The sequence below is a fragment of the Rhinopithecus roxellana genome, chromosome 1 (genome assembly GCF_007565055.1).
Source record: "Rhinopithecus roxellana isolate Shanxi Qingling chromosome 1, ASM756505v1, whole genome shotgun sequence".
Classification (NCBI taxonomy): domain Eukaryota; kingdom Metazoa; phylum Chordata; class Mammalia; order Primates; family Cercopithecidae; genus Rhinopithecus; species Rhinopithecus roxellana.
The window spans coordinates 182,201,146-182,224,712 of NC_044549.1; the positions used below are offsets into that span (position 1 = coordinate 182,201,146).

At 46.2% G+C, this 23,567-nt stretch overlaps 2 protein-coding genes across 2 annotated transcripts in view; both read right to left on the bottom strand.

Moving 5' to 3' along the window:
* Positions 1-12,754: 12,754 nt before the first annotated feature.
* LOC104681627 (uncharacterized protein C3orf36) lies at positions 12,755-15,193 on the bottom strand. The gene is given in 4 exon segments (XM_010387977.2): positions 12,755-13,067; positions 13,541-13,680; positions 13,682-14,078; positions 15,105-15,193. Coding segments are annotated over 4 exon segments (939 nt in total).
* Positions 15,194-17,952: 2,759 nt separating this feature from the next.
* The window catches only part of SLCO2A1 (solute carrier organic anion transporter family member 2A1), an 89,583-nt gene continuing 83,968 nt past the window's right edge, over positions 17,953-23,567 (bottom strand). The window contains exons 13-14 of the mRNA XM_030934034.1: positions 20,991-21,114; positions 17,953-20,095 (exon numbers count right to left, since the gene is read on the bottom strand). Of these exons, the coding sequence (XP_030789894.1) occupies positions 19,978-20,095; positions 20,991-21,114 (242 nt within the window). The 3' untranslated portion in view covers positions 17,953-19,977. The remainder of the gene's footprint in view (positions 20,096-20,990; positions 21,115-23,567) is intronic.

Sequence of the window (23,567 nt, forward strand, 5' to 3'; positions counted from 1 at the left end):
CTGCTAGCTTTTGAATGTGTTTGCTCTTGCTTCTCTAGTTCTTTTAATTGTGATGTTAGGGAGTCAATTTTAGATCTTTCCTGTTTTCTCTTGTGGGCATTTAGTGCTATAAATTTCCCTCTACACACTGCTTTAAATGTGTCCCGGAGATTCTGGTTGTTGTTTCTTTGTTCTCATTGGTTTCAAAGAACATCTTTGTTTCTGCCTTCATTTCATTATGTACCCAGTAGTCATTCAGGAGCAGGTTGTTCAGTTTCCACGTAGTTGACTGGTTTTGATTGAGTTTCTTAATCATGAGTTCTAGTTTGATTGCACTGTGGTCTGAGAGACAGTTTGTTATAATTTCTGTTCTTTTACATTTGCTGAGGAGTGCTTTACTTCGAACTATGTGGTCAATTTTGGAATAAGTGCGATGTGGTGCTGAGAAGAATGTATATTCTGTTGATTTGGGGTGGAGAGTTCTGTAGATGTCTTTTAGGTCCACTTGGTGCAGAGCTGAGTTCAATTACTGGATATGCTTGTTAACTTTCTGTCTCGTTGAGGTGTCTAATGTTGACAGCGGGGTGTTAAAGTCTCCCATTATTATTGTGTGGGAGTCTAAGTCTCTTTGTAAGTCTCTAAGGACTTGCTTTATGAATCTCGGTGCTCCTGTACTGGATGCATATATATTTAGGATCATTAGCTCTTCTTGTTGAATTGATCCCTTTACCATTATGTAATGGCCACCTTTGTCTCTTTTGATTTTTGTTGGTTTAAAGTCTGTCTTATCAGAGACTAGGATTGTAATCCCTGCCTTTTTTTGTTTTCCATTTGCTTGGTAGATCTTCCTCCATCCCTTTATTTTGAGCCTATGTGTGTCTCTGCACGTGAGATGGGTCTTCTGAATACAGAAACTGATGGATCTTGACTCTTTATCCAATTTGCCAGTCTGTGTCTTTTAATTGGAGCATTTAGCCCATTTACATTTAAGGTTAATATTGTTATGTGTGAACTTGATCCTGTCATTATGATGTTAGCTGGTTATTTTGCTCGTCAGTTGATGCAGTTTCTTCTTAGCATCGATGGTCTTTACATTTTGGCATGTTTTTGCAGCGGCTGGTACTGGTTGCTCCTTTCCATGTTTAGTGCTTCCTTCAGGAGTTCTTGTAGGGCAAGCCTGGTGGTGACAAAATCTCTCAGCATTTGCTTGTCTGTAAAGGATTTTATTTCTCCTTCACTTATGATACTTAGTTTGCCTGGATATGAAATTCCGGGTTGAAAATTATTTTCTTTAAGAATGTTGAATATTGGCCCCCACTGTCTTCTGGTTTGTAGAATTTCTGCCGAGAGATCCACTGTTAGTCTGATGGTCTTCCCTTTGTGGGTAACCCGACCTTCCTCTCTGGCTGCCCTTAACATTTTTTCCTTCATTTCAACTTTGGTGAATCTGACAATGATGTGTCTTGGAGTTGCTCTTCTCAAGGAGTATCTTTGTGGCATTCTCTGTATTTCCTGAATTTGAATGTTGGCCTGCCTTGCTAGGTTGGGGAAGTTCTCCTGGATAATATCCTGCAGAGTGTTTTCCAACTTGGTTCCATTCTCCCCATCACTTTCAGGTACACCAATGAGACGTAGATTTGGTCTTTTCACATAATCCCATATTTCTTGGAGGCTTTATTAATTTCTTTTTACTCTTTTTTCTCTAAACTTCTCTTCTTGCTTCATTTCATTCATTTGATCTTCAATCACTGATACCCTTTCTTCCAGTTGATTGAGTGGGTTACTGAAGCTTGCACATTTGTCATGTAGTTCTCCTGTCATGGTTTTCAGCTCTATCAGGTCATTTAAGGGCTTCTCTACATTGGTTATTCTAGTTAGCCATTCGTCAAATCTTTTTTTCAAGGTTTTTAGCTTCTTTGCGATTGGTTCGAACTTCCTCCTTTAGCTCGGAGAAGTTTGATCATCTGAAGTCTTCTTTTCTCAACTCGTCAAAGTCATTCTCTGTCCAGCTTTGTTCCATTGCTGGCGAGGAGCTGCGTTCCTTTGGACAGGGAGAGGTACTCTGATTTTTAGAATTTTCAGCTTTTCTGGCCTGCTTTTTCCCCATCTTTGTGGTTTTCTCTACCTTTGGTCTTTGATGATGGTGACGTACAGATGGGATTTTGGTGTGGATGTCCTTTCTATTTGTTAGTTTTCCTTCTAACAGGACCCTCAGCTGCAGGTCTGTTAGAGTTTGCTCGAGGTCCACTCCAGACCCTGTTTGCCTGGGTGTCAGCAGCGGAGGCTGCAGAAGAGTGAATATTGCTGAACAGCAATTGTTGCTGCCTGATCGTTCCTCTGGAAGCTTTGTCTCAAAGGGGTACCCAGCCATGTGAGGTGTGAGGTGTCAGTCTGCCCCTAGTCGGGGGTGTCTCCCAAGTTAGGCTACTTGGGGGTAAGGGACCCACTTGAGCAGGCAGTCTGTCCGTTCTCAGATCTCAAACTCTGTGCTGGAAGAACCACTACTCTCTTCAAAGCTGTCAGACAGGGACATTTAAATCTGCAGAGATTTCTGCTGCTGTTTGTTTGGCTATGCCCTGTGTGCAGAAGTGGAGTCTACAGAGGCAGGCGGCCACCTCCTTGAGCTGCGGTGGGCAGCTTCCTGGCTGCTTTGTTTACCTACTTAAGCCTCAGCAATGGCAGGCACCCCTCCCCCAGCCTCTCTGCCACCTTGCAGTTAGATCTCAGACTGCTGTGCTAGCAATGAGGGAGGCTTCGTGGGCGTGGGACCCTCTGATCCAGGCACGGGTTATAATCTCCTGGTGTGCCGTTTGCTAAGACTCTTGGTAAAGTGCAGTATTAGGGTGGGAGTGACCCGATTTTCCAGGTGTTGTGTGTCATGGTTTCCCTTGGCCTTTGCACTTCCCCTTTGCACTTCCCCTTTGCACTTCCCTTCCCCTTTGCACTTTCCAGGTGAGGCAATGCCTCGCCCTGCTTCGGCTCTTACTCGGTGGGCGGCACCCACTGTACTGCACCCACTGTCCAACACGCCCCAGTTAGATGAACCCAGTACCTCAGTTAGAAATGCAGAAATCACCTGTTTTCTGTGTCACTCACGCTGGGAGCTGGAGGCTGGAGCTGTTCCTATTCAGCCATCTTGGAACCGCCCCTAACATTTTATACTGTAGAATATTATACACATAAGTATATTAAGTATAAATGTACAATTCAATGAATTATGACAAAACAATCTACCCACCATGAATTCAAGAAGTAGAACATTGCCACAGTCATAGAAACCTCCCTCATGCCCCTCCCCATTACTAAAACTTCTCTCCTTCCCAAATTTAACCACTTTTATAACTCACAATATGATAGTCTAGTTTTGCCTGTTTTTGAAATTATTGGTTATATGTTCTTTTGCGTTTTAGTTTTTCACTCAATGAAATGTTTGTACTGTTCATCCATGATGTTGTGATTACTATGGTTCATTTATGTTTATTGGTGTATGTATATTGGATATGTTTGTGTATATGTGTGGTATTGTTTCCAGTTTGGGACTACTGTGAATAATGCTGTTAGGACACATCTTAAACATATCTCTCGGTGCACGTGTGCAGTGCACTTCTGTTGAGTATGTGCCTAGGAGTGTAATTTCTGGGTTAGATGATATGCAGGTATTCAACTTTAGTATGTCAAAATATCTTCAAAATGAATACACAAATGCCAAAATATCTTCAAAATGAATACACAAGTTTACACTTCCACCTAGCAATGTATGAGAGCTTCTATTGTTCCATATTCTGGCCAATACTTAGTATCATCAGTCTTTTTAACTTTAGTCATTTTGGTGAGGGTATTGTAGAATCATGTTGTAGCTTTAATTTTCACTGCCTTGATGACTAATGAGATTAAGTACATTTTAATATATTTGCTGGAGATATCCTCTTCTGTGAAGTATCTGTTTAAGTCTTTTGCCCATTTCTCTATTGGGTGTGTCTATTTATTGTTTACATGTAGAAGCTTTGTGTACATATTTTGGTACAAATCTTTTGTCTGCTGTATAAGTTGGTAATTTATTTTCTTCTCCATGGCTTGCTGTTTCACTCTTTTAATGGCATTTTCAATGAAAATAAGTACTTACTTTTAATGTAGTTTAATTTATCAATTTTTTTATGGTTAAGGCTACTTGTACTATGTAATGTCTTTCTATAAGAGGACATTACTGAGGTCTTCCACTTTTTTCTGGGAGGTAGAAAGCTGCAGGTGAATATTTTCCCATTCTTAAAACAACAACAACAAGCTCAGGCAGCCTGCAAAGGCATAACTTTTCATAAATCCATCAGAGAGTTGAGGTTGCATGGCAACCCAGAAACACACAAACTATTTTACCTTTAGCGAAACACAGGAAGAAGAGGAGCCCACCATCTAAGTGGGTAAAAAGAAATCAGCTAATATTTTCATAAATTCCTAAAAGCTGAGTTTGGTCTAACATATCAGTCAGGAATAACTGAGAGTTCCAGATACGAATTTGCACACACTCATAAGATTCTCCATGGTTCTTCCCTGGGTGCTCATTAGAAAGATGTGGCAGAACAAGAGATCAGAGAAGCCTCCCTTGGGTGTGCAGACATGCAGAAGGTGATTGGCTATGGCTGAAACACCAGCTATTCCCCTCATCTCCTACCTTATACAAACCAAAAGCCTGAAAACGTTGGGATGGGGGAGCAAGCCTTCACACACCTATGCTATTAGAGGAGGAGTAGGAACATGTCCTAGAACAAAGCACACTCTAGACCTGCCTTGTAAATGCCTAAAATCAAGCCCTAATGAGACCCTTAGAGGGAACAGAATTTGGAGGTTGAGACCCAATAAATTAGAAGGGCTTGACAAATATCTAGGATTTTTATAGATTTTTCCTGACAAAGTATATAAAACCAAGCCTACATAGGTTCAAGGTGGTCAGCTAATAAGTGAACCACCTACTAGAACAAAAACCACCATTCTTTAGATGATGATAGCAGAATCTGGAGTCTCTACAGGATAACATTCATAATATCCAACAGATACTAAAAAATAACGAGAATAGCAAAGGAAAAGGAAAATGTGACCCAAAGTCCAGAAGTAAAAGTAATCAAGTGAAATTGACCATGAGATGGCCCAGATGTTGGATTTAGCAGACAGAAAATTTAAAGTAGCTATTATACATAAGGAATTATAAATTAAAAATAAGGAATTAAAGCAAAATATATTCAAACAACTAAATGAGAATATTATTTTAATGAGTGAATAGTTCAGGAATCTCAGCAGTGAAATGGAAGTTATTAAAAAATGATGAAATTGTATTTCTGTAAGTGAAAAATATGAAAACTGAAATTTTAAAAATCACTGGATGGTCATAAGAGTGGGTTAACAGAAGGTGACAGAGCAATAGAAATTATCCAGTCTGAGGACCACAGAGGAAAAAAAATGAAGGAAAATGAACAAGACCTGTGGAATGTATCAAATGGTCCAATATGGTTAATCACAGTTCTAGAAGGCGATGAGACTAAATATGGGCTAGAAAAAAATATTTCAAGGTATAAGGCTGAAATTTTCTCAATTGAAAAATAACTCAGTGAATCCCAAGCAAGATAAAATAGCCCAGTGAACTATAAATATAAATAAATATATAGAGATAAACATAAATAAAAGATAAATATAAGAGAATATAAATAAAAGCACACTTAGGGACATCATGTCAAACTGTTGAAAATCAAAGATAAAGAGAAAATATTGACAGCTGCTAGAAAACAAAAGATAACAAGACACATTGCATACAGAGATCAGTGACATAAATGGACTGCTAACTTCTCAGCCTAAATAATGGAATGACATTTTTAGAGTTCAAAGGAGAAAAACTGCCAACCCAGATCTTTATATTTATATCCAGTAAACAACATCTGTCAAAAATAAGTTAAAGTCATTTTCAGGTTCACAAAAGCTGAGACAATTTGTCACCATAAGAACTGTGGTACAAGAAATTCTAAGGGACGTTCTTCAGGCTAAAGATAAAGGATTCCAGGTAGAAACTTGGATCTATGGAAAGTAATGAAGAAGGCCAAAAGTGGGAAGTAGTAATCCAACTCTAAGTTTAATAACTTTGGTAAATAGTTTAGTATTTCTTATAAAGTCAAATATATACTCACCATATGATCCAGCAATTCCACATCTAGGTATTTACCCAAGAGGAATGGGAACATGTCTATAAAAGGACACTAGCACAAATGTTCATAATGGCCCCCAAGCTGGAAGCAACCCAAATGTCCATCAGCAAGTCAAAGGTCGAAACATGTAGGTATATGGTATTTATACAATGGAAAACTACTGAGTAAAATGAACTTGGCACCAAAAGCAGAATTCATAAGAGGAAAAATTAATAAATCGGATCTCATAAAAATGAAACTTTTTGCTTTGTGAAAGTTCAGGTGAAGAGGATGAAAAAATGAACTATAGACTGGGTGAAATAATTTGCCAATCACATATCTAACAAAGGACTAATATTTACAGAGCATAAAGAACTCTCAAAACACAACAGTTAAAAAACAATGTAATTAGAAAATGGGCAAAAGATGTGAACAGACATTTTACCAAAGAGGATATACAGATGGTAAATAAGCACATGAAAGATGCTCAACACCATCAGGGCAATGCAAATTACAACCACAATGAAATGTTACTACATATCTATCAGAATCACTAAACTAAAAGGGTGACAATATCAAATGCTGGCAAGAATACAGAGAAACTGGATCACTCATGCATTACTGGTGAGAATGTAAAATGGTATTGTCACTCTGGAAAACACTAGCAATTCCTTAAAATATTAAACATGCAATTATCATATGACTCAGCAGTTACACTCTTGGATATTTATCCCTAAGAAATAAAAACTTTTCTTCCCACAAATATCTACATACAAATATTCATAGTCTATTTTATTCATTATTAGCCCCAAACTCGAATCAGCCAGATGTCCTTCAAGAAAAGAATGGTTAACATAATTCTCAGCAAACTAACATAAGAACAGAAAACCAAACACTGCATGTTCTCACTCATAAGTGGGAACTGAACAATGAGAACACATGGACACAGGAAGGGGATCATTACACTCCAGGGCCTCTCAGGGGATGCGGGGGTTCAGGAAGGGATAGCATTAGGAGAAATACCTAAAGTAGATGATGGGTTGATGAGTGTAGCAAACCACCATGGCACATGTAACAAACCTCCACGTTCTGCACATGTACCTCAGAACTTAAAGTATATATGTAAAAAAAGAAGTGAATGGTTAAACAAACTGTGGTACATCCATACCATGGAATACTACTCAGTAATAAAAAAGAACAAACTACTGATACATGCAACAACTTGAATGACTGTCCAGTGAATACATACCATATGATTATATATACCATCTATTATGTATGCCATTATATATACTATATGGTCTCCTCATTACCATACATCTTCTTCCCAGGGAACCACTGATCTGGTGTCTATCACTGTAGATTAGTTTTGCCTGTTCTAGAATTTAATGTAAGTGGAATCTTAAGTATGTCCTCTCACCTTAAGCCTTCTGGGTGAGATTCATCCATGTTGTGTGTGTGTGTGTGTGTGTGTGTGTGTGTGTGTGTGTGTGTGTACATTCTAGAATGTACCTTCCAGAAAGGAATTTTAGAAAAAAAGGACAGATTTTAGAAATGAAGGATAGGTTAGTTACATTTTAGAAATGAAGGATAGATTAGTGTGATTGCCAGGGGCTAGAGATGGGAAGGGGGCAAGAGGAAGGGAGGTGAGTGTGTTTATAAAAGGGCAACAGGAGGCTGGGCGCAGTGGCTCACGCCTATAATCCCAGCACTTTGGAAAGCTGAGGTGAAGCCTGGCCAACATGGTGAAACCCTGTCTCTACCAAAAACACAAACATTAGCCAGGTATGGTGGTGTGCGCCTGTAATCCCAGCTACTCAGGAGGCTGAGGCAGGAGAATTGACTCTGGGGGCAGAAGTTGCAGTGAGCTGAGATCGAGCCACTGCACTCCAGCCTGGGCAACAGAGTGAAACTCTGTCTCAAAAAAAAAGCAACAGGAGAGATTCTTATGGTGATGGAACTGTTCAGTATCTCCACTGTGGTGGTGGATACATGCAGCTACACAGGTGATAGAATTGTGTAGAGCTATAGGCACACACACATATATGCACACACCAATGAGTACAAGTAAAGCTGAAGAAATCTAAAATAAATGGATTGCATCAATGTTGATATTCTAGCTGCAATGTTATAGTGTTGTAAAATGTTACAATTGGGGATAATTAAGCAAAGTGTACAAGGGATCTCTCTGTATTATTATTATTTTTTTGAGATGGAGTCTTGCTCTTGTCGCCCAGGCTGGAGTAGTGCAGTGGTGTGATTTTGGCTCACTGCAACCTCTGCCTTCCCGGGTTCAAGCGATTCTCTTGCCTCAGACTCCCAAGTAGCTGGGATTACAGGTGCCTGCCACCACGACCAGCTAATTTTTGTATTTTAGTAGAGACAGGCTTTCACCATGTTAGCCAGGCTGGCCTCAAACTCCTGACCTCAGGTGAACCACCAGCCTTGGCCTCCCAAAGTGCTGGGATTACAGGTGTGAACCACCATGCCCGGCCATTACAAATATCTTGTGGAAAATTAACCAAGCATAGGTTAGTTCAGATAGTATTTTCACTTTTTCAGATAGTCTTATCAGCATTTTTATGTGAAAACTGAAAAAGCAGACACTAAATTTTTGCCTTCATAGAAACTTAGATGATCTGATTGTCATAATCTGATCCTACTTAAGAGACTACCTATGGATATAATGGAAAACAGGAATATTCAACAGGCAGTCTTCATGATAAGCCTTTACTAGGTTCATTCTACAAATATGTGACTTTTAAAACTACCTATTTTATTAGATATTTAAGATGTAGTAAAATCATTTGAAATACAAACTGATGGGCTTAGGCCATTTGAAATAATGATTTCATGACTATTAAAGATGTTCATAATGTAAAGATTTAAAAACTATATTTTTTTTTTTTTTTTTTTTTTTTTTTTGAGACGGAGTCTTGCTCTGTCACCCAGGCTGGAGTGCAGTGGCGCGATCTCGGCTCACTGCAAGCTCCACCCGCCGGGTTCACTCCATTCTCCTGCCTCAGCCTCCCGAGTAGCTGGGACTACAGGCGCCCACCACCATGCTCAGCTAATTTTTGTATTTTTAGTAGAGACAGGGTTTCACCATGTTAGCCAGGATGGTCTCGATCTTCTGACCTCGTGATTCGCCCGCCTTGGCCTCCCAAAGTGCTGGGATTACAGGCGTGAGCCACCGCGCCCGGCCAAAAACGATTTTTAAAGTTAAAATTCATTTTGCATGTGGGGGAAGGAATCAACTACTGATTCATACAACACCATGGATGGATCTCACTCAAAAGCATTCTGGTGAGAGGACATACTTAAGATTCCACTTAACATTAAATTCTAGAACAGGAAAAACTAATCTACCGTGATAGACAGCAGATCAGTGGTTCCCTGTGGGGAAGAGGTATGGTAACAAGGAGACCATAAAGGAGCAGGAGAGAACTTATTTGGGAGATGGAAATGTTCTATATCTTAATTTGGATATGGAAGTCACATGGATGTCACATTTATCAGAATAAATTGACCTTATTCTAAAAATATATTGGCTGGGCATGGTAGACTCATACCTGTAATCCCAGCTCTTTGGGAGGCCGAGGTAGGTGGATCACTTGAGGTCAGGAGCTCAAGACCAGCCTGGCCAATATGGCAAAATCCCATCTCTACTAAAAATATAAAAATGAGCCGGGTGTGGTGGTGTGCATCTGTAATCCCAGCTACTCGGGAGGCTGAGGCATGAGAATTGCTTGAACCCAGGAGGCTGAGGTTTCAGTGAGCTGAGATTGCACCATTGCACTCCAGCCTAGGCAACAGAGCAAGACTCTGTCTCAAAAAAATAAATAAATAAAAATAAAAATATATGGATACTATTGCATGTAAATTAAACCTCAAGACGATTGATTAAAAAGCACTAATGATGCCAAGTTTTCAAAATGATATGGAGCAACTGACTTCTCCCACACCAGTGGGAAGCATTAAATGGCATGACTTTGGAAATAGGCAGTTTCTTATAAAGTTAAATGTACACATACCCTGTGATCCGGCAAGTTTTGCTCCTAAGTATTTCCCCAAGAGAAAAGAAAACATAGGTCCACAGAAAGACTTGTGCACAAATGTGCACTGCTTAATTTTTAAGTAGTTTTACTCATAATAGTAAAAACATTATAAACAACTAAAATGCCAAAAAACAAATGAACAGAAAAACATATTTTGCCTAAATGCCAAAAAATAAATGAACAGAAAAACAAATGATAATCTATTTATCCAATGAAATACTGCCCAGCAATGAAAAGGATTTGAACTACTTATACACATAGCCACACAAATGAATCTCAAAAACATGCAAAACAAGAGAAACCAGATACATAATGTATTATATGACCCCGATTATATGAAATTCTAGAACAGGTTAAGTTAATCTGTGGTGAAATAAGGCTTATCATTGGTTGCTTGCACAAGGAAGGAGGATGGAGTGAGGAGGTAGGGATAGTATTGTCTGGAAAGAGGTATCAAGAAATTTTCTGGTGGTCATGGAAATGTTCTATATCTCGATTAAAATGGTGGTTGTATGATTGTATACATTTGTCAAAACTCATTGAACAGTAAGTAGGCTTAAAATTAATGCTTTTCATTGTTCATAAATTGTATGTCAGTAAATTAGATTTTAAAAAGTCTTTTTAAAGCTTATTTTCTATTGCCTCCAAGTTTTTGGTCTAATCAACTAAGGTTGGAATGCCATTAACTGAGAGAGGAAAGACAGGAAAGTCAGTGAAAGGAAGTTTGGGGAGGACGAGGAGCTCAGTGTTGGACTTGATTCTCTAGCAGGCCACAAGCAGTCACCTGGCGATCACCCTTGTTCCTCACATCTTCTGCCCATCCATCCTCAAGCACGGCCAGTCTTCCCTGGTCATTATTTCTCAAACAGCCTTTCTTTCCTTCTGGGCTTGTCTTTTCCAACATCCACCTGGATTTCTGGTGTTTTAACTTGACTCTTTGAGGGTGTGTGTGTGTGGTGTGTGTGTGTGTGTGTGTGTGTGTGTGTGTGTAAGTTTTAAATACCTAAAAGGGCCAGGCAGATGATGTGGGAACCGCAGCTACCCCGAGAGGACAGGGTCCATCTGAAGGACTGCTCTCTACTCAGCTCCAATCCATTGTTTTTGGGCTGGAGTGCTGCACCAGGGTTTTTCAAGAGAAAACTTGAGTCAAACTCTCCCAGTGTTTGGAGCTAACTTAAAGACATGTAAATATCTTGTAGGCCAACTAGAACCCTTGTGCTGGGCCCAGGCTCAGCCAGTTTCCAATGCCTGTTTTATAACAAGGCAAGTTCTGGTGCTGGGATGGGCTACAGCATGGCCTTTTGCTAACCCCGCATTCTGCACTGGCTCAACCTGGCTGCCAGGAGCCTGTGGGTGCCTGGGATGCTCCTGCGGCTTGCTGGTCCTGCCCTTGGCTCTGACATCTCCCACTCTAGTATCCCAGTGGCCATAATGACAAGGAGGCCTCCCTCCTAAGGACTTTTGCCAGCCAGGTTCCCTCTTCCAAGTACACATGTAGCCCCAGTGGCCTTTTACACCCTGAAATCTGGTTCTATCTTGCTGCTGTTAAAAGTCTGTCAGCGACGCCCCATCATCCACTGGCACCACCCTGTTAGTTACTAAAGGAGATGTGCATGATACACTCTCCCTCTAGAATCTACCTCTTACCATGCTCTGCCTGAGGCACCATGCAACTGGGGGCACTACTTACACCCTGCCCTCCAGGCAAACACTGGTCCAGCTTTCTCACCTCTGAGTCTTCACTCCTGTAGTCCACTCCGCCCAGAACACCTTCTCTAAGGCCCCTGTCAACAAACTTACCCTATCCTTCAAGGCACAGTTAGAGTTCACCTCTGCTCCAGATCTCCAATCCCCTAGGGAATGGGCCTCTTTCACCTTTGTTAATCCACCACATACACCCACTTCCCCCTGCATTTCCATGCAGGCATCTGTCTGTCTGTTTGCACTTCTCCTTCATGGCACTATTGCACCTGTAATTGATCAGCCAATTGCAGCCACAGTTTGGATGCTTTCTTGGTTGTCTATCTGCCTTCTGTTTGTCTTGTTCACCCCTATAGGCCTGGTGCCCAGCTTGCCCGGGTGCCTGAGTCTGTCTTTCCAGGGATAGACAGTGCCCGGAATGCTGACATCAGTTTCTTTCTGACATGCACGCCTATCTCAGGGCCAGGCCCCCAGGAGGTGCTCTGGTGAAGGTTTTGGGAACTGGAAGAAGGAAGAAGCAGAGGCTACTGAGCCCCTTGCAGTGGCTGAATAATGGGTCCCAGATGGTGCCAGTGACGCAGTGGGGAGGCTGACAGCTTCTGGGTGCGAATGGCCCCACAGTGCGGCCGGGGACCACCCTGCCCACGGCCGGTCAGAGAGCCTGAGGAAGCCGTGTGTGCCTGCGGGCCCTCTCGGTGCCTCGTGGCACCTTACCCTCCACTCCCCTTGTTCTCTAACGTGTTTAATACACTTTCGTGCTGAAAATTTAAACAGACTAAACCGTGCTTTACCCCGGGGAGGCAGACAGGAAGTTTCCTCGAGGCCGTGTCCCGTGAGCAGGCGCCAGTGGGCTCAGTCCCCTGGCTCCGGGGTGGCCCGAGTAGGGGGAGGTGTGCGTGCGGTGGGCGCGGGGAGCCCCGCAGGCCGGAGGGCGCCCCGGTAGGGAAGCGGACTGTCCGAGGCGAGCTGGGTGGTGGGAGTACCGCCTAGCTCGCTGTGGGCCCGCAGGGGGGTCCCGTGGCGGGCTGGGCGTGGAGCCTCCGCGGGTGGCTTCCCCGGGCCGCGACGGAGGGGGGCGGCGCCCCCTGGTGGCCGAATGCGACTCCAGGGCGCGAGGGGCCGCCCACCCCTCCTCGCCCACCCGGCGGGGACCTCCACGCCTTCTCTGAGGAAGCCAGAGGAAAGGAGCCGAGACCGCAGTCCCCTGGACCCGTTTCCTCGTCTGTGGGATGGCATGATAATTGCATCTCACAGGGCTGTCGTGAAGATTCAAGGAGCAAATGTATGTAAAGCGCTTCGGATGTCTTGTACATTCTGAGCCTTCAACCCACCTGAGCTGTTGAAACTCTGGGATTCAAGCGGCTCGGGTCAAAGAGGAACGGTGTGACACCTGCCTCTGTCCTTTCCAGTGTGGACTCAAGGGAGAGCGTGTGTCTCATCCAGAACCCCCAGTCTCTCTTTTGTAAGCTGGCGGTCATGAAATGTAATGAGGACAAAGGTTTAAACAAATGTTGGTCCCTATCTGGGACCTCTGAAGTCACTTGAATGGATTCGGAGATTTTACAGATTTAAAAAGGGGTGCCTGCTGTGTGGCCCATTTATAGACCTGTAGAGCGAAGAGAAGGAGATTGGTCACACTGGGGGCCAGAGTAGAAGCCGTTTGAAATTAGCTGCCCCGCTCTGCCTTCAGACTGAGAGTTTCTGACTCTCCCTTTCACGCTTGGGTTCCAGCACCCAGATGAGAAGAGAGAGAAGGTAGAAGAGGAAGGAAGGGAGGGAGGGGATAGAGCAGTGGCCACCACTTCTCCCTGAGCGGGGGCAGAGTGGGTGGTTCTCCCCAGGTGGGCAAGGTGGAGGCGCCATGGGTATGCTGGACAGGGGTGGAGTGTGCTGGGAGCACACGGAAGAACTGCTCCTCTGCTCCTTGGGGTGTGGCGCGGCCCACTCAGGAGCCCCTTCCAGTGGAGACTCCAGGAGGGTACTCTGAGCTAGGAATGCCTTCCTGAGCCTGGTTGGCGGGGGCTCTGAGGCCATTCCTCCAGGCCCTGAGTGGGCATAGGGGCAGGTGAGCACTAACCCAGGAGCCAGGACTAGGCTGAGCCCACTACTCACAGCCTGGGGTAAGGCAGCCTCAAGACCCTCCAGGGTGGTCTCAGCCTGGATCCGACTGCCTCTCCTGCCTGACCACTGTGCTCCTTCACAGGCCTCTGGCCGGCAAGTTGTCAGGATGTGCACAGGTTTTCCTGCTTCCTTACCTTTGCACACCTTTGCTTGTTCCTTTTGCCCAGAAAGTCTTTCCCAGTACACTTGACTCTCTTGAAATCCAGTCTCTCCCACATGGCTAGTATCAAGCCCCTTCTCCCATCGCTCATCAGATGAACTCAGAGCACTGGTACTTTGCCCTGTGTTAAGGTCTTGTCCTAGCTCTGGATATATGTCCTTGAAGGGTAGGGGCCATGTGTTTGTCACCTCTTGTCCTTATACACATCAGGTACTACACAAATGAAGCGAGGTGTGAGGGACAACTGAAAGGGGCCTTGTTTTCTTCATGTGCAGGATGGGACTAGTCATAGCGGCCTCACAGGGCTGTTGGGAACTCTGGTGCGATTCTGCAATGAGAGTCACCCCATCTCCTCCTCGCCCACAGGGTCTCCCTCCGTCAGCTGTCCTGTTGGACTCTGCAACCTCCCCATCCTGTGGCCCCCTGCCCCAGCAAATCTCTTCCCTCTGAAGCCATCCTTTTCTTGACCCTGCATCTCTCTCAGCCACCACCCCATCTCTGCCTCCTCTGAGCAAATCATCTTTCCCACCTCCCCAGCCCTCTGCAGACTGCCTCGGCCTTGCCTGGGCATCATCTCCTCAGCTTTGGGGACCCACAGTTGGTGTTTCCTCCATTGGGAAATCTTTCCAGACTGTGTTTCCCAACCCCGACAGTCCCGCAAAGCTGGTTTAAGTGTCCTGGTGAACAACTGTGTCCACCTAGGTTCACTACCCACAGTAGAGAGTTTTAGTGCTCAACCATATCTGCTCTTTCCTTCTTCTGAGCACACAGAATATTCCGTCCTGCTCTTGTGGCAGCTAGACTGGGAGCAGAGTGAAGAGTGTTACTTTGGGACAAAGCATTGCTTAGCAGTGCAGGATCTTCCAGGACTTTCTTCCCCTGCCCCATCGATCATAGCAGCTTATAATGAAATGGAGGTACCTCAGGTTCCAAACAGTCTGGGTTACTGAGACACTGGCTGTGGGGGGTGGCGGGCTCTGAGGCCATATGTCCAGGCCCTGAGCAGGCATAGGGGCACTACTGAGCCACTGACCTGAGACTTACCCAGATCACCACAGGTTCTGTGAGTGAGATATCTTTTGTTGTGTCAAGTGACTAAGATTAGACAGGTCTATTACTACAGCATAGCCAAGCATTTCCCCACTGATTTACCGATGAAGTGTTCTAAATGGGTTAATGGCTTGGTAAACTGTAAAGATCTGTGCACATTTTAGTTATTATTATTGCTGTCAAGTTGCAGCAGGGCTGGAGACGTGATGTGGCTGGGAGAGTGGAGGAATGGCCAGGGTATGTCATGGAGAAAAACCCTCTCATTTATGATTTGCCAAGGGCTTGCCCAGGATCTGTTTCCATATTTAATCTCTGATGAAAGGTTATAATGAATCTGGTATCTGGTGCTACTGGCAGAAGATGGACCTTTCTTCCCGGTATTTAATTCCTGTGGTTGTGAAAGATAGGATGTATTTCTCCTGGATTTGCTGTAATATAATATTTTAATATCAATTTGATACTGACTGGCTTCAGACTCCAGCTTAACTGTGTCTCTCCATCTTTGAGAGTGGTTGAAGAAAATCACATGGCTTTGTTTCTTGAGCAAGAATCTGCTAAGCAGTCGCCAGATGGGGCTGTTCCCTTGAAGGCCTGTGTGCAGGATTCTCAGGGCCTTTTCTTCTCAAAACCCTTCCCCTCTTTGTCTCTTTTCTCCACAACTCTCCTTTAACTCACGGTGCAATAGGGATAAATTACCCTGTTTAATGAATAGTTGTTGAATAGAAGGTAAGTACATGAACTGTTTCCTGGTTCTCCTGCCTCCGTTACCCACTTTAATGGCCCTCAAGAGATTCCCCTACTTCTGTCCCATGGGCCAGTGAACATCAGTGGGAAGAGGGGCCTCTCCACCATTTTAGTCCACGCTGACTCTTCAGAATGACTCAGCTGGGGAGACTGGGCTGGACCAGAGAGAGGTGGACAGCCTGGTTTGAGTCTAGGCCTGGCCAGCTATTATGTGAAGCTGGTCACAATGGTTGCTTCCTCAGAATCAGATTCCTCACCTTTAAATGGGACATCCATCATGGAGGATCACCCCAGAGGGCTTTGGGCCAAAGGATAATTGATAGAGATATGGTATTTAGTTATCACTGTATTTGCAGTTTTTCCAGAAGCATCAAAGAAGGATGGAATATAAAAGGTTCCTGCACACTCTTCCTTTTCTGGCTTTTTTATTCAGCCCTTGAGGGGCTGGATTGGGTGAGGAGAGGGAGTGGTGCAGAGGAGTGGGCTTCCTGGGACTGGGGCTGGGAGAGGGCATGGCTGCGAGTGTGCACAGGGAGGTGGGCCTAACCCTAGGGTCTAGGCTTTGTAGGATTTCCAGGCTCAGGTGAGAAGCAGGGCCATTAAACAGCCTCAAATGGGAAAGGGACCAAAGACCCACAATGGCACCCTTGATTCAAGGGTAAGTGGCATCCAAGGACCTTCAGATGGCTCTAGGAGCCAGAACCAAGCATGGTTGATACTGAATTTCCAGCCAGACAGCAGGATGAGGGGTTTGAAATCAATAACTGATTTAAAGAAATAAGTGATTTTTTTTTCTTTTTGTACATCCAAGCTTGTGAAATGAGAATGTCTGTCTCAGCACTGATAAGAGCCTCATATAAATGTGAGCTCTCGGATTGTTTTTCATGCCCACTCACTCTTGGTTGCAGTCATCCAAAAAATCAGATTCACAGGCATCTCTTCACAGGCATCTCTTCACCTTGTTATCCTTCACTCACCTTTGAATATACCAAAGGCCTATCGAGCCTGTACATTTCTCAGTGGCCTAAGCACAAATGGGCATCCCCCAGGCTCCACTGCACTGACAGTCCACCTCACAGGGTTTGGGAACCACCCACATCAATCTCATGAGGGGGCCATTAAAAGTGCCATTCCTGGGTCCCTCTTAGACCCACAGAAGTAGACTCTGGGGCTGGGCGGAAGGTGTTGGGAATTTGCATTTTAACAACATCCTCTATGAGTGTCACACACTCAAGAAAGTTAAGCTTTGCTCTGGAAGTGAAATGAAAGTGACACTATTATATTCCCTGCTGACAGATGAGAAGAAAGATTTTCTGGGGAGTAGTAGTACTGGTTGTGACCATGTGATCAATTATGATTATGGTATTAATTCTGTTTTGTGCCATGGACTTAGCTATTTGCGTCCAACTCCCCTTGTGGATATAAACCCAAGAGCAGTGATCTGGCCTCCTCAGAGCCCAGCAGAACTATACTGAAGGAATAAGCAGTGTCTGGTACCTGCCTGATGCCAGGCTAATGGGTTGACAGTTGCATTACCTCTAATCCCCGTGGCCATGGGCTCCTGGGGTCTATGTCATGAGCACTTTCTCTGTTTACAAGATACAGTTGCTGGCAGGGTGCAATGGCTCACGCCTGTAATCCCAACACTTTGGGAGTCCGAGGTGGGAGGATCACTTGAGGTCAGGAGTTTGAGACCAGCCTGGCCAACATGGTGAAACCTTGTCTCTACTGAAAATACAAACATTAGCCAGGTGTGGTGGCACAGGCCTATAATCCCAGCTACTCTGGAGGCTGAGGCAGGAGAATCTCTTGAACCCAGGTGGCAGAGGTTGCAGTGAGCCAAGATTGTGCCACTGCACTCCAGCCTGGGTGACAGAGTAAGACTCCATCTCAAAAATAAAATAAAAATAAAATAAAGTGCAAGTGCTGTCTGTTCTCTGACAGATGTATATGACAACATAAATTCATGACCAAGTTACCTCAATAGCAAAATTAGAATATTTTAATAGTAATATCGTAATAGAATAAAGGTTTGGGAGGGCAACCATAATCTTCTAGAACCTGAAGGTTGGCATTCATTGTTCATAAACTCAGCTGAAGGCAGTGCCTTCCAACTTTGGTTAGATTGCTATGGGAAACACCAGGGTTAGTTGCAGGGAATCATTTTCCAAGCAGAACCATTTCAAATGCTAAAACTGGCCCCTGAGGTTATATTGAGCCTTCCTTCCTGAGTGAGATGTTTGGAAATGAGGTGGCTTTGAAAATAAGCCTGTCTGTAACAGTGGTTTCCACAAAGACATCAGTCTCATGGCATTGGATATTGTTTGGACACTGACATGAATATTTTGGCATATCACCATATGAGGCCTTTCCAGAGGTGGCTTCTAGTATGCTTCTGGAGGGGGTCTTCCAAGAAGAGTGGCACTTAAGGGTCATGTATGGCCACGACCCATGCCCAGTTGTTCCAGAAGACACGGTGAGACAGAGCTGTCTGGCAAAGGGCCAGGTGCAGAGTCAGTCTGGGGGCCATGGATGGCATGGATAGTCAGGTCAGAATCCTTCATGCCAATCTGTGGCTGCTTGCTGTCCCCACCTCTCCTCCTGCTCTCACCAACTCCCATGCCCTCAGTCCCACATTGCCCACCGAGCACACCCTGGGAGGAGGCCCTAATGTAAATGGAGGGAGGTGAGGTAAAAGCTGAGGGAAGCTCCTTGGAGAACCCTGTATTAGCAGTGCTTTGCACAAAGTTGGTCTCTGATAAATATATTTGTTGATGAATGGCCTCCTTTGTTGGCTTCTGTCTCTCAACCTCTATCACATAGCAGCGGTGTCTGTCAGCCCAGGCACTCACCTCTCTGGAAGCAGTGAGAAGAGGCTGAGAAAATGGCAATGGTATGAGCACATCTGAAACCAGGAAAGCCACCCTGACTGGCTCTGTTTTGTGGGCCACTGCTTGCCATCCAGCTTGGTGGCAGTGGACATCCACTCTGCTTCGTCACTTGCTTTGCTGACATCTCTTCTGCCTCTCTACTCCTCGGAATACGGGCTGAAGTCCAGACAGGGAAGTGCATGTGACGCCACCTCATCTGCTGCCAGGGAGATGTGGGAGGTTCTTCCCATTACTCTGAGATGAGGGGGTCTCGTCCCCACATTGAAGGGGTGGGAGGTTGGGCATCAGGACCATTTCATAGGCCTTCCTTGGGTCTTCACTGTGTTGTAGCTTTCTCAGTTTGAAATGTACCCCAGAAAGACAGGGATGAAATGTGAGGATCTAAGGACAGAAAGTCCAAGGTTCATGTGGACAGCACTTAGATGACCCATCCTTGGGGTTTCTCAGTCCCTGCTCTGGTGCCTGTGTGCAGATGATGGGCAGAGGCTGTACTTCCCAACATGGCAGCATCCAGAATGGCCTCTAGGTATAGGAAGTGAGGATCTGAGGGGGAGGGAGCCAGCCCCTCCCATAGTCTGTGCTGATGCCAAACCCAGGTACAAAGGGGGCTACAGCCAGGCTCCCCAGTCTCCCAGTGGCTCTGGCTATTAATAACTCAGCCACTTCCTTCTTCCTCTCACCCCTGCCACTCTGCGGGGTGTGGGCAGTCAACGGGAGAGTGGAGCTGCCTGGCAAGAAGGGCAGATACCCTTTTTCTCTCTCTGTTTAGGATTCCTCCCCAGGGCTGGTGAGGAGCCTGGCTGCCTCAGTGGGCATCCTCGATGGAGGACTCAGCACTGAAGTGAGCCTGGGCATCTGGAGGCCCCTTCCAAGGGGCCAGGGAAGACTCAGCCCCCCAACTCTGGCCCATGCAGCCCAGGTGCACAGTGGCCCTTAGGAACTGTGGGGAGGACTCTGGGAGGAGAAGGTAGGGGACGCAAATGAGGACTGGGGTTTTCTTTCTTGTTTAAAAACACGAAAAGGAAATGACTGTTAACATTAGTGAATATAGGCAGGTGTGGAAGAGGCACGGTCCACTCTCTGGAGCAGGGCGGTGGCCCAGGCTGGGGTCAGATGAGGCCTGCCGCCTTCTGCACGTTGTACTCCTTGTTCTTCTTCACCCTCCAGCTGATGAAGCAAAGCAGCAGCATGCCCAGTGCCTTGTAGCCCATCTGCAGGCCCAGGTACCTGTGGGCAGGAGGAGGCAGGACTGGTGAGGGAGGGGGCTCCGCAGCCCACATCCCAGGGCCAGGACCCCCGGGAAGAGCCACGTCATTCCCACGCTGGCCCACGAAGGGTGTGGGCACCATCCAGTTATGGATCACTTTCCTCATTTCTTTGACCCAAAAGGGAACAAAGCTGCAGGGAAGCAGGCAGGGAGTAGGCATGGAACTCCTAATCCGGGGCTCGTCATCCCTCCACCGGCTCTTTCCAGAGGGCCAGAGGTGACCCAGCTGCCCCAGCCAGCCCCGGAGGGTCCTGTCAACCAAGCAGAGCCAGAAGGAGAGGGGCATCTTCTCATTGCCCTCTTGACCTGTCCCTTGTGTGGCCTTCTCTGCCACTCCCATACCATTTCCAGCCCCTGCCCAGTCCCCTCAAGCCCACCTTCCTGTGGTTTCTGGACCATATGACAATGGCAGCAGGTGAGGTGGCTGGAAGGGGTGCAGAACCCAATGGCACTGCAGCTGGGCATGGCCCATTGAGGTAGGTTGGTCCCCCTGCCCTGGACCTTTGCCAGAAGCCATGATATGTCCCCCTCTGTCTCTGAGCAGCAGGAAGCTGCCCCATTGTTCCACAGCCATGGCCTCTTCCTTGGGCTCCAGCCATCCCCACCCCTTCTTTCTGCTGCTGCCCCTTCCAAATGCTTTCGGGTCATGGAAGTCCCTGGACATCTCCCTGTGAGCCCTGAAATCCCTGTTATAGCAGCCCCTGCTCCCTGTCCATGGCAGGGCCGCAGAGGTGGCCCTTCATGTTCTCTTCTTCAGAAGCCTGACAGCCCCCACAGTAGCCACCAGGCATATGACTACTGTCATCTCAAGCCCAGGGCCTGGCTCCGGGACACACATGCGTGTCGGGCCCTCACCTGTCTCGGAGAGCATCGTTGTCGTAGTAGGCGCAGGCCCCTCGCCTCCCCAAGCACAGCGAGTTCCACCGGATGCAGGAGTGGTCAATGGTGAGGCCATAGAGGGCTGGAGATGGCAGCCAGGCTGGAAGAGGGTTCGGAAAGCCCTGGTCAGATGGAACTGCAGGCAGAGGTGCCCAGCAGGGGTGTGGGCGCCAAGTCCCCTGCACGGTTCACATATATGAGAATGGCTCTGCTGCACCCATAGGATTCACAGTGACTCTGGAAAGCAGAATAGCTTTCAGTGAAGCCTGAATTTCTCTTTCACCAGAAGGCTTAGAAGAGAAAAGGGACCTGAGCCATTCTTTCAAGGCAGAGTAAGTCACAGAGATCACCTTGATGCCAGCTCAGACATCCAACAGAGTTCTGAGATCAGCTCAGAGTGGAGCTACATGGGCCTCCACTGTGTGGCAGGAGGCTCTCCAGGCATCGACTTCTCAGGTCCTCACACTAGCCCTGAGGTGTGGGTGCCCACTTTTTAGTGAAGAGGAAGAGGTTCTTGGCTGGGACACTGTAACATAGCCAAGAGAAGTCAAGGCAGGACTTTGAACCCTGGTTTATGGAGGTTCGAATCCCATGCACTTCCACCACACCAAGCTGCCCTATTGGATTAGACAATACCCCTCTGCAGACCTCCCAATACCTGGCTTCTCAGAGCTTCTTCTCCAGGCCCCCGAACTTCCCAGCAGCTGAGTGCTAAGATTTGGCTTGGCAGGGGCTATGCCTTCCTGGCTGTTAAATATTCTGGACGCCTACACTACCCATGGGTAGTGTACCACTAGCTACAGCTCTAGGCAGTTACTGGACTGGGGAGGGGCTTGTCCAGGATTTACACCAAGGCTGGCCCATCCCATTCTCAGAACCAGGGTGCTGAGAACAACCTCCCAGACTTTGTTTAGGGCCCTGTGAGCAGCTGCTTCCAGAAGAAAGACAGACAATATTCCACTTGTGACGCTGCCCACAGGTGGGAAACTACAAGAAGAAGCCTCTCCACTCAAATCCTGCTCACTCCCAAGTCTCCAGGTGAACAGAGGGATGAAAACTGGCCAGGCAGAGTGACATGTGACACTTCCCTGGGTAGAAACGAAGTCCAGAAACATTGTCGACCCAATCCCAATGGGTAATTTAAAACCTGTAATAGGAAGTCCTTTTATCTACCCAAGAGTGGATTGTGTTCTTAGGTGACACATGGAACCCCTCCAGGCCTGGGTTTTCTCACTGTGGTCCCACATTGAGTTATCTGAGCTCAAATGGAAAAACAAACGCAGCAAGTGCTTCGAGCAGTGCGAGACAGTCAAGAGAGTCCTTGTTTTCAAGGTCATTTTCGAGGTTGCTGGAGGAAGCAGGAAAGGGCTCTTTAGAGCCTGTCCTAGTTGCTGGATGGGCTGAGAGGAATGTGAGGTCTCCTTCGCAGCAGAAGTTTTAGAGAAAGTTAAGATATAAATGAAAATAAGGAGCTCTGATGACAACAGAGCCTGTGCTGGGAGGACAGGTAGATCCTGCCGCCCTGCTTCCTCTGTTTATAATGCAGGCAGCAGGAGCAGGGCCTAAAGAGGCTCTGCAGGGACTAGAGGAATAAGAAATCCCACTGAAAAAGCTGGTTCATTCCCATCATCCAAACACTTCTCCCAACCTGGGGTTGGATTGGGCCCAGCAAGGGCTCCCGCTCACCTGGCCCCAGTAGGGACATCACCAACACATCCCAAAATGGGGATGGAAGCCGCTGCTCTCACCGCAGGGTGCGGTGTTGACCTGGCCCCTGGGTAACGAGGCACAGTGGGCTATACGTCATTTCAGCATTTATGGTCAGAAATGACACCTTATAGTAACTGAAGTTCCTCTTGCTGCAGTCTCCACATTCCCCTCTGTAGTTTGCACCCTTAATTAATACATCCTCAGTTCAGTTAGGTCCCTTTACTTCTGTGTGCCTGACATTACAAGGATCCCTCTATTACTGCCTTGTGTTAAAGTCTAGTGTACAGATGTATCAAGAAGGAGCAGCCAGTGTGAGCAGTCCAGGAACGGGCCTGCATTGTGCCCCCAGCCCTCAGCCCAGGCACCCCGGGAGAGCACCCCTGCTGCCTCAAGCAGCTCGCCCTCCCGCGGGGCACTGTTGATCACTTGTGCACAGCGCCATTCCTCTGGTGAGCTCTGGACTGCTTGAGGGCAGGCAGGACTCACCAGCAGAGGGCCCCACGTGGAAGAAACTTTTGCTGAATAGTTTTAGGAGGAGTGAATTTTGTAAATGGAAAGGAAGCCAGGGCTGTGCTCAGCCGCTGCTCAGGCTTGGCAGGAATGCAAAGTTTTGTTCCTACAGTGAGTTTTGGGAGAAAGATTTAAAAATACCTGCCTTTAACACTCTATTAGGTATTCTCAGCTGTGTTCACTTTTAATTTTTCTTACATAACTTAGTTAGGAATGAAAGCCAAGCCATAGATGGAGTCTTTCCTAACCTCAAGCAATCTGGGAAACCGTCCACATGGATTTTGGCGTCTGCTGTTGATTATGCACAGCTTCTCTTTGCCATGGAGATGAGAT